Consider the following 14,753-nt stretch of genomic DNA (forward strand, 5'->3'; position numbering starts at 1 on the left):
CCCCACAAGTGGACCCATGTTCTGAACTAGAAAGGACACCAGACATCCTGTAATCCAGCCAGTGAGTCTCTCCCAGCTCCAGACAGCTGTGGAAAATCCACGGGCCCTGACATCAAACGGACCTGGATTTGCCTCCGAGGACATTGCTCTCGCTTATTTAAACTGACCGCAGCCCTCGGAGCCTTGCTAGTAGCCCCAAGATGTGGGTGATAATGCTGATTTCTCAGGTTTACGATGAGGCTAAGCTAAAGGATGTTTGTGGAAGTGTTGCCATTTTGGAACCAGAGCTGTCATTAGGTTGAACCTCTGCTTGAACACATTGCTTACAGGAAATTTCCGCTGCTTGCAGATTTTTCTAACACTATGTAGATAGTCCATTAGTTGCAAGAGAAAATGGGAAGCCACAGTTGATTCTGGAGAGGTGCACAGCGTATCTAGAAGATTCTTCCTGCTTGTTGTTCAGTCACTCAGTTGTGTCTGACTCTTTGTGACCCCATGGACTGCAGCACACCAGGCTTCCCTGTCCTTCACCATCTCCCGGAGCTTGCTCAAACTCATGTCCATTGAGGGAAGAATTGGGGGGAGAGGTGAGGAGTTACAAATAGAGGCCAATGCAGACTATGATTGGAGCATGTCTGTGTAAATATTTACATGCCATACGATCCCTACACAATGCACTGACGTTTTCTGAGTGCCGACACTGAGGGATGCACACCACACGCATTGCAGCATTGACTCCAAGATGTGGGTGCTCCAGTGATGAGGCTGTGTGGTTAGTTCATAGCACGTATCTTCTAAGCAGTATTACGAACTTAAGGTCTTGTGGCAATAGCAAAGAAAGCTTTTCTCACCTTATTGCTATTAATGATTGTCACTGTGACCTCAAAAGCCTTTTATTTTAGAACAAGGCTTAGGAGAAATTGTAACCCAGGATCTTTTCATCCAGACATCCTTTGTTTAGTACACCTTGGGTATCCACTCTGTTTTCAACTTGATTTTTTACTTTTTTAAATTATGTTTTATTCTTTTGGGCCACACTGTGCGGCACGTGGGGTCCTAGTTCCCTGACCAGGAATGAGCCACACCCTTCGCTTTTGAAGCACGGAGCTAGAACCACTAGACCAGCGGGGAAGTCCCTGCATCCACTCTTAACGCCTTCCTGACTCAGAGGCCTGCACCTCTCGTCACTGTCCAGAATGGTATAGACGGCAAATCGCACTGTTTTCATCCTCTAAGACTTTTCACCTCCTCCATGCAGACTTCCTGTACTGAATCCTTGCCCTCCCTCGAGTACCATCCTCCAGCATCCTTCTAGTTGTTGACACCCTGGTGGCCTTTGCTTGAGATCCACACCTCTCCTATGAGTTGTGTTTATTCTGTTTCAGTTCTTTATACATGCCCTTGAGTTGTGGGCTTCTGGAGGCAAAAGTGTCATTGTGTTGACAGAATGACATATTGCAAAGGGCCCTCGGGAACAAAGGAGTCAGGACACTAGAGTTGTGTGAACTGTGAGAGTACACTTGTCTTCTCTGTAAGATCTGCCTGTTGGTCTAGACTCAGGTCCTCAGGGTAATCCAGTGGAAGGCTGTGGTTATGTCCCGTCCTCCTCACTCAGAGGCCTCCGCCCAGGGGAGCCTGTAATAATTCTGTAATAACACCAAAAAAGGTCAGCCACGAGATTCTAAGACAGGAAGGGGATGACAATTTGAAAGGGGCACTGTTGGGGTTGAAGCTACCAAATTTTCTCCTATCCGTCTACTTCATTACTAGCAGGACTTGCCATTGTTTTAATCCATCATCTGCTCTGCCGGTCAGAACGCGTCTCCCACCTCAAGGGCACTTTCATAAACGTCCCGTCTGCTCTGGAAGCCACGCCACGCCCCTCTGCACCAGTCCCCAGCCTCTGGCTCTGCCCCTGCCTCACAGCAACTGCTGCTGGTCAAGCAGACGCCTCTGGTGCCTTCTAACTGGACTTCTTAAATGTATGGATGGTTCCCTTTGCAGTCGAGATTAGGTCAGGTGCTTTCAACCTAATCAGCACTTGGCAATAAATTTAGGGAGGAGTGAACCACGGATGAGTCACTATTTAGTCTGTAGGAGCTGTATGTCTCCCCTCAATCCCTTTCCGTTCTTTTCTGTCTTCTTCCAGTTCAATACCTGTGATCACAGTGGGAGGGATTTTTGAAAGAATAAACGGGAAGAATTGTAAACGACATGTCAAGTCGATTATTTCTTTAACTGTAGTTCAGTCGGGCAGTGATTGCCTTGGATAAGACCCTTGGACCACAGGATGCTGTGCATACAGCAACTGTGCAGCCTGCGTTAGCACTCGGGTGAGCTCGACTACGGCACAAAGAGGATGCTGGACTGGATTCAGGAGCACAAAAGGGTACTGGTGAAGACCGGCGAAATTCAGTGGAAGCACAGTCAGGCTTCTGCATTCGTGGATGCCGAACCCGTGGACAGAGGGCGGAATGCACTCTACCATCGTCTACTATGAACTTGCGCACCTGCAGACCGGGGCATCTGCAGTGGCTCCTGGAACCAATCCCTGAGGGATCCTGAGAGATGACGGCACTGTTAATTTCATAGTTTGGACCAATGTGCCATGGTCATGCAGGGCTCCCCAGTGGCTCAGATGGTGAAGAATCCGCCTGCAATGCAGGAGACTCAGGTTCAGTCCCTGAGTCGGGAAGATCCCCTGGAAAAGGGAATGGCCACCCACCCCAGTATTCTCACCTGGAGAATGCCATGGACAGAGGCGCCTGGCAGGCTATAGTCCATGGAGTCGCAAAGCACGGGACACGACTGAGTGACGAACACTTTCATTTCACTTTCACGTCACCATGGTCATGCGACATTTTACCTTTAGGGGAAACTTGGTAAGGGGTATACAGGAATGCTGCGTATTATCTTTTCAACTGTTCTGTAAATCTAAAATTATTCCAGAATACAAAGTTTATTTTAGAAAAAGTGGGCCAGAGTGCATTTTTGTTTGGTTAGCAGTCTCATGAACATTCTCACATCTAGTTATATCTGAACAATTTGTAGAATAAGGTTGAAAATGAGAACTGCAGAGAAATTTAGAAACGCTATTAAAAAAAATCTACAAGAAGGCAGTGCCAAAGATTAAAGCAAAACAAAAAAAATGCACCTGGATTCAGCTGGGGAGGGGGCGAGGAGGGGCAGGATCTTGTTAAAATGTGGAGTCAGACCTGTCATTTGAGGGAGGTACCCAGCACGGGAGCAACTGGACAGTCAGGACACTGGTTTCTTTCTTTAGCTTTAAGGACGAGAGCCCGTCACTTGGCCTTTACATCCTCACCCTTTAAAATGGCCTTACCCCACTCACAGATCCAGATTATGTGAAGTAAAAGAAGTCCTGGCAAAAATCAAGCTGTCCTGTTCTTCAAAATTGGGTCACTTTCGGTCAAGAATGACAGCGTTCCTCATTCGTGGGCTGGTTACCATCCGAGACCTCAAGCCAGCAGGTCTGATTCCACATGAGCATTTTCACTTTGCACTTGGCAAGTTTCTGCTTCCTCTTACAAGGACGTTCATACGAATGCCAGAGCCATTTGACGTCTAAATATAGCGTAACAGATGTGAATGAGGGTTGTATTATTTTTTGTTACACAAAGGGTCTTTCTTTTACCCAGAAGCCAGACACCAGTCCAATTCTGCTTAGGCTCAGCCATCTCGGTTAAGGTAAATGGAATTGCTCTAATTTTTCAAACCCTGCGTTTTTAGTTATCGTATGGGGGATTTTCTTAACCCGGGATCCATGAACAAGCATCTCAAGTGTCTACATCTCTATGACTCTAGTCATCAGCTCCTTAAAGCTGTATGTAAACTTGACCTTAACACGTATCTTTTTTTTTTTATGGAGTGAGTTCACTCATCTTCAAAGGGTCCTCAAGTCAAAAATGTTAAGAAACCCTGTTTCAGAGACACACCTTCCATAGCAAAACTCCTACTGAACTATGATACTTGCTAGGTACAGATACAGTGCAGATGGTCATCTTAAGGTCTGGCATTCAAACAAATACCTGGATAATGGCTGGCTGATTTTTTTTTTTTTTTTTTTTTTTGGCTGGTTGATTTGACTGTTGTGAATCCATGGCACCTAGTATCTTTCGAGGGCTGCACCTCAAGGCACCGGTGCTTATGATACTAATGTCTTCTCCCAGCTGTGGCACTGAGTCCTTCCCTGAAGACTTGAAGGTCTTCATGCACATCCACATTTGTTCAACAAACCTTCTTAATGAAAAGGATCCCTCAGGAATACCAAGGTTGGCTCTTCTTGCCCCTCTAAGTCCTTTCCAAACTGGCTATGTTCTTTAAAACACAGGATGGCCAGTGAGCATGTGGCCTTGCAACTCGTTTGGAGGAGGAGCATGGCTTGGTAACTACAGGCCCTTCTAGCTGGCATAGCATTAAGGGCCCCAAGTGCAATGTACATGTATGATTCTGGAGTGATTTGACTGTGAGAAACACACTAGTTCTTTTCGTTGTTCGCATGCGTTAAAGTGGCTTACAAATGAATGTTTTAGGCTGTTAGTCAAGAGAAAGGTGGTTTATAATTAAAGCCTAGAATAAAAACTTCACTGGGTCTTTTATGAATGGATCCAATTATGAGACTAAAAATGATCGCCTGCTTCAACTCCTTCGCATGGCCTTTCCCTCTTCGCTTCTAACATGATTGGTTATCTTCTTAACTTTTGGATACTATTTTAGTCACCCCAGCAATTTAACTTCCCTTTGAAAAATGAATCAAAGTCAAGAGTTTCATGTCTAATGTGGTCCTTTAAAATAAGACATAATGTTAATAGACTAGATAGAGACACTGAAGTGGTGCCCAAGCTCATCCCCCCCACTTTTTAGTAGCAGTGAGATGATTAAATATAACACTAAAGAAGACTAAATGCTTGTTTTTTTTTTTATCTATATTTAAAACACACAGTAAGAACATAAGAACATCTCAAATCATTTAGAAGGAAAAAGGGCTTATCAACCAAAATCTTTGGAAATTTCATAAAGTTTAAATATCTGCAAACAATCCAGAGGGGGAAAAAAAATCCCAACATTTGGCTATGGAGGGCATCTCATGTGTGAACCAAATGGCGTTATCCCATTTTCCTTCAGGCAAACTAGTCACTAAACCCCATTAGAAAGAGTACAACAGCGATATGGAGACATCCCCCAAAACCACATACTGGATTTAGAACATTCTGTGATGAAGCGTTTATCTAATCACGGGCTTTCTTTCCATTGCATACATGACTTTACATTTCTACAATGCAATGTTGAAACAGCCTCCAGGTTTTGCAAAGGAGATTGATGTCCATTCTACAAAAATATTAAGTTACAGTACATCACACTGAATAATTTTAGTCTGTACATTTTCCCCCCTCCCATCATAGATGACACGCATCAGTTTGTACAAGTTAGAAAAAAGCCCATCTGGTTGCTTACATCTGGATTAATAGTCAACAGAATCAACCAGAAGTAGTGGGGTGGGTAAAGTTTGAGAAAGTATCAATACAGTGGGATATTAATTGTGGTTAACAATAGTCAATTCTTCACAAAGTGATACAAAAGAAATCATTTTAGAATTTTGACTGAAAAGATCTAGCTGAGGAGGTTCTGGCAAACAGTTGACCAACTGATCCAAAAGTTTAAGGCTGACTTGACTTAAGCTGCAGCCCACCCAAAAACACTGGCAGCAATGGCGCAGTTCAAAGCTCTTCACATGCACAGCTTCCGTGATAACACGTATGTTAATTAATTCCTTCAATTAGTTAATCCTCTAGACAGTTTTCTTTTTGTTTTGCATGCATCTGGTTCCACTTTCATTAAGGGCATCTCTTCCTTGGTCAATCATGTGCTTTGCTTTTCAATTTGTTTTTATGATTTTTTTTTTTTTTTGGTATGTTTTATTTGTTAAGCTGTCAGTACCTCCAACACTTGGAAAATGAAATCTAGCTGCAGTTTTGCTTACAGCAGAGAATCAGAGCTCTATGGACAATGCAAAATGAAATGAAACAAGTATCAGAAACAGTTTATAAAAATGGCACATTTATTGCTACAGAACGGTCATGTACATGACTTCATCGAATAACTACAGATGGGAAAACAGGTAATGGCCTAGACCAAGCTGGGTTTGTTTTTGTCTTGAAGGAACTCCAGCACACAACCTGTTTGGACACTTCTACAAATCAGAAATACACCAAAAACATGAAAAAATCGAGGCACTCAGCCACACATTGAAAACAAGGTGTAACTGTTTATCTTTTTTTTTTTTTTGAAGTGTTTTCCCTTTTTTTCTTTTTTTAACAATTTTTTTTTTCGTTTTTAATGCTGCAGCTATGTGTACAGTCGCAAAAATTTTCCCCGCTGCGACCTACAACTAAAAAAAAAACAAAAACAAAAAACAAACAAAAAAAGCTACCATACAGTTTCATCTCAGTAACACATGGTAAAATAACATCTTTTAAATAGTAAAATAAAGTAACAAACTTTTACTCATAATGATTCCAAAAATCTACAAAGAAGAAATATTCAGAATCTGACAATTTTTTTTTGTAATATTCATGGTATAAAAGGATTGCTCCTGCGAAAAATAAGCCAAATATATTTTTTATTTTTAAATTTAGTTTTTTTTTTTCCTACTCGGGTGTACTACGGTCTATTTTATAGCAAAAAGAGCACTAGACAAACAAAGCTTTATAACAAAAAGCCAGGCACTGATACATGGTAAGTCTCTGCTTTTTTTTTTTTTTTTTTCTTATCTTCACTTAATTGCATCACAAGTAACAAGAATGAAAAAGGCCACAGTTCATATATTTTCACCATTACATATGTCTATAATACTTGAAATGAGTATGGCAGAACCAGCACTGCACAAAGATGAGTCCACTTCAAGTCCCATGAGAAAGAGCATGTCTCTAAAGAAAAACAAACAGAACCAAAGCAAATAAAGAGAGGCCTAGAGGCCTTGGTGCCCCATTGTGTTGGAATTCCTCATATTCCATCTTGACTTTTTTTTGTTTCCAGTCAGCCAGCAGACTAAATTTTTGTGCTTGTTTATGCTGAAATGGTTTCATTCCTGACTCAAGTTCACTTTTGGACACAGATCATATTCTGCCTGTTGGATCCAAGACGAAAATCCTCTTAACCCCAAGTCTTGGTTCAACACCCTCCCCACCCCCACCCCCCCCATCCCTCATCAAAATAAAGATCACAAATTAAAAAAAAAAAATCAAGAGATAGGAAAAAAAAGCAAAAAACAAAAAAAGGAATCGGAAGACTGAATCAGAACCAGTTGCGTTACTGGGTGGACTGACCGTTGTATAAACATTAGTGTTCCTTGCAGCTACACAGAAGACAAATGGGAAAAATGTCTAGATGAACAGATCCCTAGTCTGCATATTCATAAATTACTTGAATGTGGAGGTGGATCAACCGTTCCAAGTTGCTTTTAAAGTCCAACTCTCTTAAACAGATCCCCAGCCTAAGTTTCATCATATACATAGTATAGTATGGACCCTTAGGAAATGCCTGTATAGTACTTTGATCCTAACTGTCTTCTGCTACATTTCATCCGAAAATCCAGCGCAGAATACCAATATCTTACCTGGGTTTGATAATCACAAAACAAGAAAAAAACACACTAAAAAGGCCACATTCCCTTTCATCTTTTTTTTTTTTTTCTTTTTAATGGGGATACAACCCAATGTATACGGATGGCCGCGGATGTTTCTCCACCAAGCAAAAAGTAGTGAGCAGCATTGATGGCCGTTTGAAAAGCTTTCCACGTATTTCCAAAGGGAATTCCACAATAGAGGTATTACGTGACTGATTAATGAATGGGTCAAAGCTGGTGAACAGTAAATTGCAGCTTTTACTCTGTTTGAGTGAGAAGAAAACATAAAGCACCAATTTAAAAAACAACCCAAGAACTACAATTTAATTTTTTTTTTTGCTTTGTTTACAGATTTGAAAATCTTTAAATCAGCTCTATGAAAGCACCTTGATGATACATGTATCAAAAAGTGCCAATCTTAAAATGTACATCAATGCAGGGAGTGTTTCCAGTTCCCTAAAGAGTAAACACCGTATTTTCTTCTATACACTTATCCTGAATGTGATCAGAAGATACCTGCTTCCTATATAATATTGTTCCTAGGGATACCCGCCTTGGTAAGAGTATACAAAATGAGTGCAGAATGTACCACTAAAAGGAAATCTTCAACATACTGAGGGTACAAGTACACACAGCCTCCATTATTCAGGAGGAGGGCAAGAGTGCACAATACTGTCTTCCATGCCCTTCTCTGAGCCCCTCTGTTCGTCCATTTTCACAGGGAAGCCTCAAAATAACGTTTCATGAAGTCTGATTCCTGCTATTCTAAGGTTTTAATCCACCTCCACATTTTAGGAACTTATCAACAAATCAAAGTATTTCCGTCTTATCACTACTGAACATATTTACAGTTCTCAACACACACACAGCTAATCAAAATGTTTATGGGTTTGTAAAAGATGACCACGTGGTAACTACCTTATTTGTTCTTACATTTTCAGAAATGAACATAAAATTCAGATTCTTGTAGCTCACTATTTCATTTCAATGAGACGGTTTTTAAACCACACCGTTTTTTTTTTTTTTTTAAAAGAGAAACAAAAACCAATACAATGTATTAAAACACATAATAACAAGAGTCTACATGTAAAAATATAACTTTTACATACACAATTTCAAAATAATGATACGGTTGCCATTTGTTGCATAAAATTTACAAATGTATTTCATCTATATAACTGGCAAAACAGGAGAACAGATGGAACATTTAGACCATTTCGATGGGTTTATGGCATTGACTCAGTGCTGATAGGTGGAAAAACTACTTGAACAAGGGATTTTTTTTTCTTAATACATGCCAAGATTGTGTGGCTGTAAAAATAGAAACGAGTTAGAGACAAAAGGATGCTGACAAATACTTAACTAGGAGCACTGTTTCTTTACTGCACTATACACCAAAGTCAATCATTATAAAGATTCACAATGGAAGTTGGTTCAATTGTGCCCAGACGTCAAAGCTAGCTATCTGACGAGTTGCTGTGCCATAGCTTGATCTATGTTTCTATCAAATATGTTAAGTATAAACTTCATTCATACTGGCCAGAGAAATATACTGCACTACCCCTCCTCAAGAAAGTGCAACTTAATGCTTTAGGACTTATAAGGCTTGATATAATGCTGCATGATGATTGAATATTGGCATTTTTTTTTTCCAGACATAGGAGGAGGCAGTTAAGTCATTCTACATCTTAGTAAACCCATTCTGAAAAAAAAAAAAAAAATCAAGAAAGCAACAAAATCAATCAGCTCTGTCACACTACTTGCAATTTTCTCGTTGGATGGTTGTTGAACTTTACTTGTTTTTTTTGTTTTTGTTTTTTTCCAAAAATCTGACCATGTATTCAGAAACACCTCACTGCACACTACTTCGGCTACACATGTAGGTAACACTTTAATCATTTTGTTAAATCACAGCCACTTTGATTATGTTATGTTTCCGATGATATAAACATTGGAAGGCACGGTGGTAACATTGTAGCATTCTAACCTTGTACCTCTGAAAATCCCCGAAGAGGGCCACAAACAGCAACATTCCAATTCAGACAAACTCTTTGCCATGTCTTGGTAATGCTGCTTGGTAATATCTACACATGATGTGACTTTTAAGTCCTGTGTTCCCAAAAGACTGAAGAAACAATTTTCTACTTATTTATGAATGAAAAGCAACATCAGGGTCAGCATTTCATCCTGTACTACCCGCTCCGGAAGCAGAGCTGGCACTACAGGTTACGAGAACAAACCAGGGAGAGGGACAGAAATCAGACCCAAAAAAAACAAAACCAAAAAAAACACCTCCGTATTTACAGTAAAATCTTTCTCTTAAAAAAGTTAATCAGTACTATTTTTTTACAGGAGAAAAAAGTCTGAAACAAATGAACAAAAGCTTACCATAGTCACTAAATTTTTAATATATATTTATATATATATTTATATATATATTTGTCATAGGTCTATAAGATCCATCTGTTCCTCCTACCCTAAGGAATGGCTAATGTCATCACTTCGCTGTCATCAGGATATTTGCTGGTTTTGTTACGAGGGCAGCCGGGCTTCCCTTATTCGATATCCGGTCATTATAAACACTAGCTGACTTGAATACCAACAAAAACGGTCATGTCGTTTTCTTCAGAAGTACACTTTTTCATTATTGCAAGTTTACAATTTTTTTTTAAATTAAATATTTTTTTTTCAGACTTACAAATTAATTATATACTTTTTTTTTTTCCAAAAGAAGTTTAGGCACAAATGCATTGTTCCACAGTGTGGAAAGATTGCCATTCAGTCTCTGGGCTGCGTCTCAGCCTGCACACACTGCACGTTCTGAATGATATGTTAAAGAGAGTCAACCCCTAAGTTGCACGTGTTTTTTCTTTTTTTTTGTTTTTCGGTTTTTTGATCATTGGGAATGCTGAAACCTCTTGCGTCTGCGATTCATAACTACTCAGACTTGTCTTATATTACAAAAAAAGGGGTTAAGGAGAAGTGTTTATGTGGGTTTAAGATAATACAGCTGTTATGGAAGTGGTCTCTCGTATTAATGAAGCAATGTGGCAACTTGGACCTGAGAGAGAAGAGAGAAAGATGAATTAGTATGTTTGTAACAGAGAAGGGACGCTTTCATTTTTAAACCCCCCCGCCCCCCCAAGACAGGCAAAAACAATGTGTGCATTTGGGTCAGATACGACTTTCAGGGCTGATGCCTGGGCGCGCGACATGGACGCCTTCAGAAACGCTGAAAACACACTTGCCCTTTCACATCTGTCCCATGTGATTGGACGCGTCTCCCATGCCGGGGTGGGGGCCCGCCAAGGACAGCGGGGGCGGCTCTGAGGAGACCTTCTCTTCTTCCCTTCTCTTCAGACACGCGGCTTTCGGGTTCAGGTTCCTTTCTGTGGAAAAGAGCATGGAGGATTTGGGTCTCACCCAGGGCTTCTGGTGTGGGGCAGTCATGCTATGTTTCTGTGGGTCTGCTCATCCCCTCAGGTTCTACCTTGCAGAACAAGAGCCCCGAGCAGGAAAATGCACACTGCTGCAATTCATTAGCTCAGGGCGAGTCAACCTCCATCTATCTGCCTGGGGAAGCTGTGTGGGCGCCTTACAGTCTAAGAAAGTTGGTAAAGCAAATATTTGCTGTTTAGTCGCCAGGTCACATTCCCCTCTTTTCCAACCCCCTGGACTGCAGCCCGCCAGGCTCCTCTGTCCATGGGATGCTCCCCACAAAGAGACTGGTGTGGGTTGCCATGTCCCCCTCCAGGGGATCTTCCCAACCCAGGGATCAAACCCACATCTCCTGCCTTGGCAGGCGGAGTCTTTACCCCGGGCCACCTGGGAAGCCCCAGGCAAAGATGCTGAGCTCGGATTACTGAGAGGACCTAGGGAAACGTCTGTCCCAGCTGTAAGAAAATTCCTGGGACGTCATTACAGGGGAAAGGGGAGCTGCCTTGTAGGCTTCCGTGTGACTAAAACACGGAAACGGCCCTGTGATGTTGAGGGGTGCCTTGGTCTCGACTCTTGGGCTCCACCCTGACCTCTGCGAGGAAGCCGGCCGCCCGCCCTGACCTCGGACTTGCTGCTCCAGGCTGAGGATGACGGCCACGGCCTGGTGGAGGATCAGGAGCTTGGTCTGGGGCTTGTCGCTCTTGAGGTGCAGCTGCACCATGCGGCCCAGCTCCTTGAACGCCTCGTTGATGTCGCGCACGCGCAGGCGCTCGCGGGCGTTGTTCGCCATCCGCCGCTCCTTCTCCCGCTCCGCCTTCTGCTCGGGCGTCAGGTCCTCGTCGTCGTTATTGCTGCGGACACAGGGGAAGACGCGGCATTTTCTAATGGGGGGGCGGAAAGGGACGGTTTCTAAATTCCCTCCGATTTCTTCCCGAGCTGTCGGGGAGCTTTTCCATCTCAAGCTCTTGTCCCTGGTGGAGTTTTCCCTCTGCCAGGGCTTGGCATTGCTTTAGGTGGTTATGACAGTCCCCGTGAGACATTCACAGTCTCGCAGACATAAAACCCAAACCCAACAGGAGAGGTTCAAACTGGGGCCCCAAGTGCACCGTATGGATAGAAGGGAGCAAAAAAGGGAGAACAAGGCTCTTGTCCATAAAGCCATGTGCAGCAAAGCAGTGCACGGTCAACTCCGGCTCAAGGACCGCAATCTAGAAAGTGCTGTAGACTGAAACTGTGTTTTTTTTTTTTTTTTTAACTTTCATACTGTGACAGGTGAACCTAAGAAAAACAAGGGATTGAAAAGCGATGTGGATACTTCAAAATTAAGACAATGCAGCTCAAACAGGATTAAGAAGGTCATACATTCAAGACAATGGGAGTGAACAGGAGGGCCTGTTGTCTGCTAACCAGCTTGGAAGGCTTGGTCAGGCCACTTAACTCTATCCAAGTCTCACTTTCTCTATGTATTAAATACAGCAAAGTTAGAAAAACATCATCTCCATAACCTTTAATATTATGGATGTTTATGGTTACCAGACAGTCTGGGGAAACCTGAGTTTCAGGCAAACCCAACCCAACCCAACTCAAACTTACTGGTTATCAATGACCACAACCTCATTGTGAGACAAAAATGAAGCCAGAAAGCTGATCTCTGATTGTGAGAACCGAAATGATTCCCTCAAAGGCATGGTTGGAGCCAGCAGTCTGGAAAGAAAAGGTGACTTCTACTTCTGGGTGAGATCCTGATAAATTAGAAACTCTTGAATGGGAGACAGATAGGATGATGATGAGCTACCAGGAAAGCCTGTCATATCAGGAAGATTTCATGGCATCAAGGTTTCTAACTGTTTCTGGGCAATCACTTAAAAAAGAAAGGCATGGGAGATGTCTCAGAAAGACAGAACAGAGCAAGGAACTCCAAGTGGGACAGTCTGAATTAACATGAACAAGAACCTTTTTTGAGTATGAGAGACATAAAAAATGAAGTATACTTCACTCAAAAGCAACAGTCTCCATTATAAGGAGCAAAACGGCAGTGACCATCTGTAAGGATGTCAACCTAGAGATCTGAGCACTGACCCCAAGGACCAGCCAAGTGAGCCTCAACCTTAAAATTCCATGAATCTGAAAGGCTCACAGGATAAAGATGTGAATCACCACCTTTCAGAACAGGAGAAACATGTGGGAAGCCATCTACTCACTTCAATGTACACTTAAGGAGTACTGGCTTAAAATCTATGCGTCCAGGACCTCCCCGGTGGTCCGGTGGTCCAGACTCTGCGCTTCCACTGCTGAGGCCGTGGGTTCCATCCCTGGTCAGGAAACTAAGATCCCACATGCTGCTCAGAGGAGCCAAAACATTTTTTTTTTTTAAGTTAAAAAAAATTTAAAACATGAATAGCTCCAAATCTTCCACTGTGAAGAATCTCTGTGTAACTTCCACATTGCAGTGAGGATGCACCATGGCAGAGAAGACCCAGTCAGGCAGAAATGGAGTGTATTCTTGGGCTGCAGCACACGCTGCCCATAAAGATGACGTACGCAAGTGAGCCAAGAGCACTTGCAAGGGAGGCAGACACCAAAGAAAGATGCTTTAAGACTTGGCTCGTCTGCCCGTAGGTTAAACTCCCTTCCAGATGGGACTGTCTGCCTTGGATGTGTGCTGGTGAATGCACAACTGAACTGAACCCATCAGAAAGCTCTCTCTTTCTCTGCCATCTGATTCTCTTCCTCACTTCCTCTGCCGGCCCGACTCTCTCCCATCCATGACCTCGGCCAATGCCAAGGAATTGAAGCTGACTATGAATTTGCACCCACAGCCCACCTCAAAAGTAAGATGTAACAAGCAAAATGAGAACAGAGTCAAGTTTCTGCTGGTCCTGTCCTGAAGGTAAAAATTTGGGTGATGTTTTTACATTACAAACGTGCCACACTTTTTCCAAAGTGGGGCTGAAAATGGGAAATTGTTTTCCAAGTGTATTCAGGCCAATAATGAACGAGAATGGGTTATCCACTTATAAGTTGTTTATGCAAACAAAACTACCTAGATTTGGAAAGCCTTGCCAAAGAACAGTTTTGGAGTCCTAAGTGAACGTCAGGAGAGTGACCTTTAAAACAAGAAGGTTCTTCAACAGTATGTTTAAATGCTGAATTGAGACTTCAAAGGATCAATTGATAATGCATGTGTTATGGCCACTAGTTGAGTTACCAAGAGTTGACTGAATTAACAGAGAAATTGCTAAAGATGTCAAAGGCCCTCCTTGGAACATCTTATCATTCCAAGGCAAGAGTCAGGAAATGGCCAAGGGCCAGGAAACCACAGCGATGGTGGAAAGGTGTAAGCTTGAAGCTTCCAGAATTTTCAAAACTGTGGTAGAACTTAGTAACAAAACATATAACTACAAAGGCACTATGAAAAGATGGCATGTTCTTAATTCCTAAAGGAGCCTAGGCATAACCTTGATAACAGTAGCCTCTAAAAGGGAGTATCGGGGCTTCTCTAGGGGTCCAGTGGCTAAGACTCCGTGCTCCCAACGCAGGGGCCCTGAATCTGATCCCTGGTCAGGGAACTGGATCCTAAAGGCCCACACTAAGACCCAGGGCGGCCAAACAAATGTTTTTTTATAAAGGGAGGTAGTGTCGTAGCACAGCGCATTAAATTTCCAAATAA

The 14,753-nt window shown here is 42.4% G+C and overlaps 1 protein-coding gene across 18 annotated transcripts in view; it reads right to left on the reverse strand.

The window, feature by feature from the left end:
• Nucleotides 1-6,054: 6,054 nt before the first annotated feature.
• The window catches only part of TCF4 (transcription factor 4), a 385,563-nt gene continuing 376,864 nt past the window's right edge, over nucleotides 6,055-14,753 (reverse strand). For all 18 annotated transcript variants that reach the window (XM_014478578.2, XM_005896871.2, XM_070361626.1 and 15 more), the window contains 3 exons: nucleotides 11,705-11,934; nucleotides 10,894-11,034; nucleotides 6,055-10,706 (listed from right to left, as the gene is read on the reverse strand). In XM_014478578.2, the coding sequence (XP_014334064.1) occupies nucleotides 10,898-11,034; nucleotides 11,705-11,934 (367 nt within the window). In that variant the 3' untranslated portion in view covers nucleotides 6,055-10,706; nucleotides 10,894-10,897. The remainder of the gene's footprint in view (nucleotides 10,707-10,893; nucleotides 11,035-11,704; nucleotides 11,935-14,753) is intronic.

Source organism: Bos mutus, chromosome 24 (assembly GCF_027580195.1).
Source record: "Bos mutus isolate GX-2022 chromosome 24, NWIPB_WYAK_1.1, whole genome shotgun sequence".
NCBI lineage: Eukaryota > Metazoa > Chordata > Mammalia > Artiodactyla > Bovidae > Bos > Bos mutus.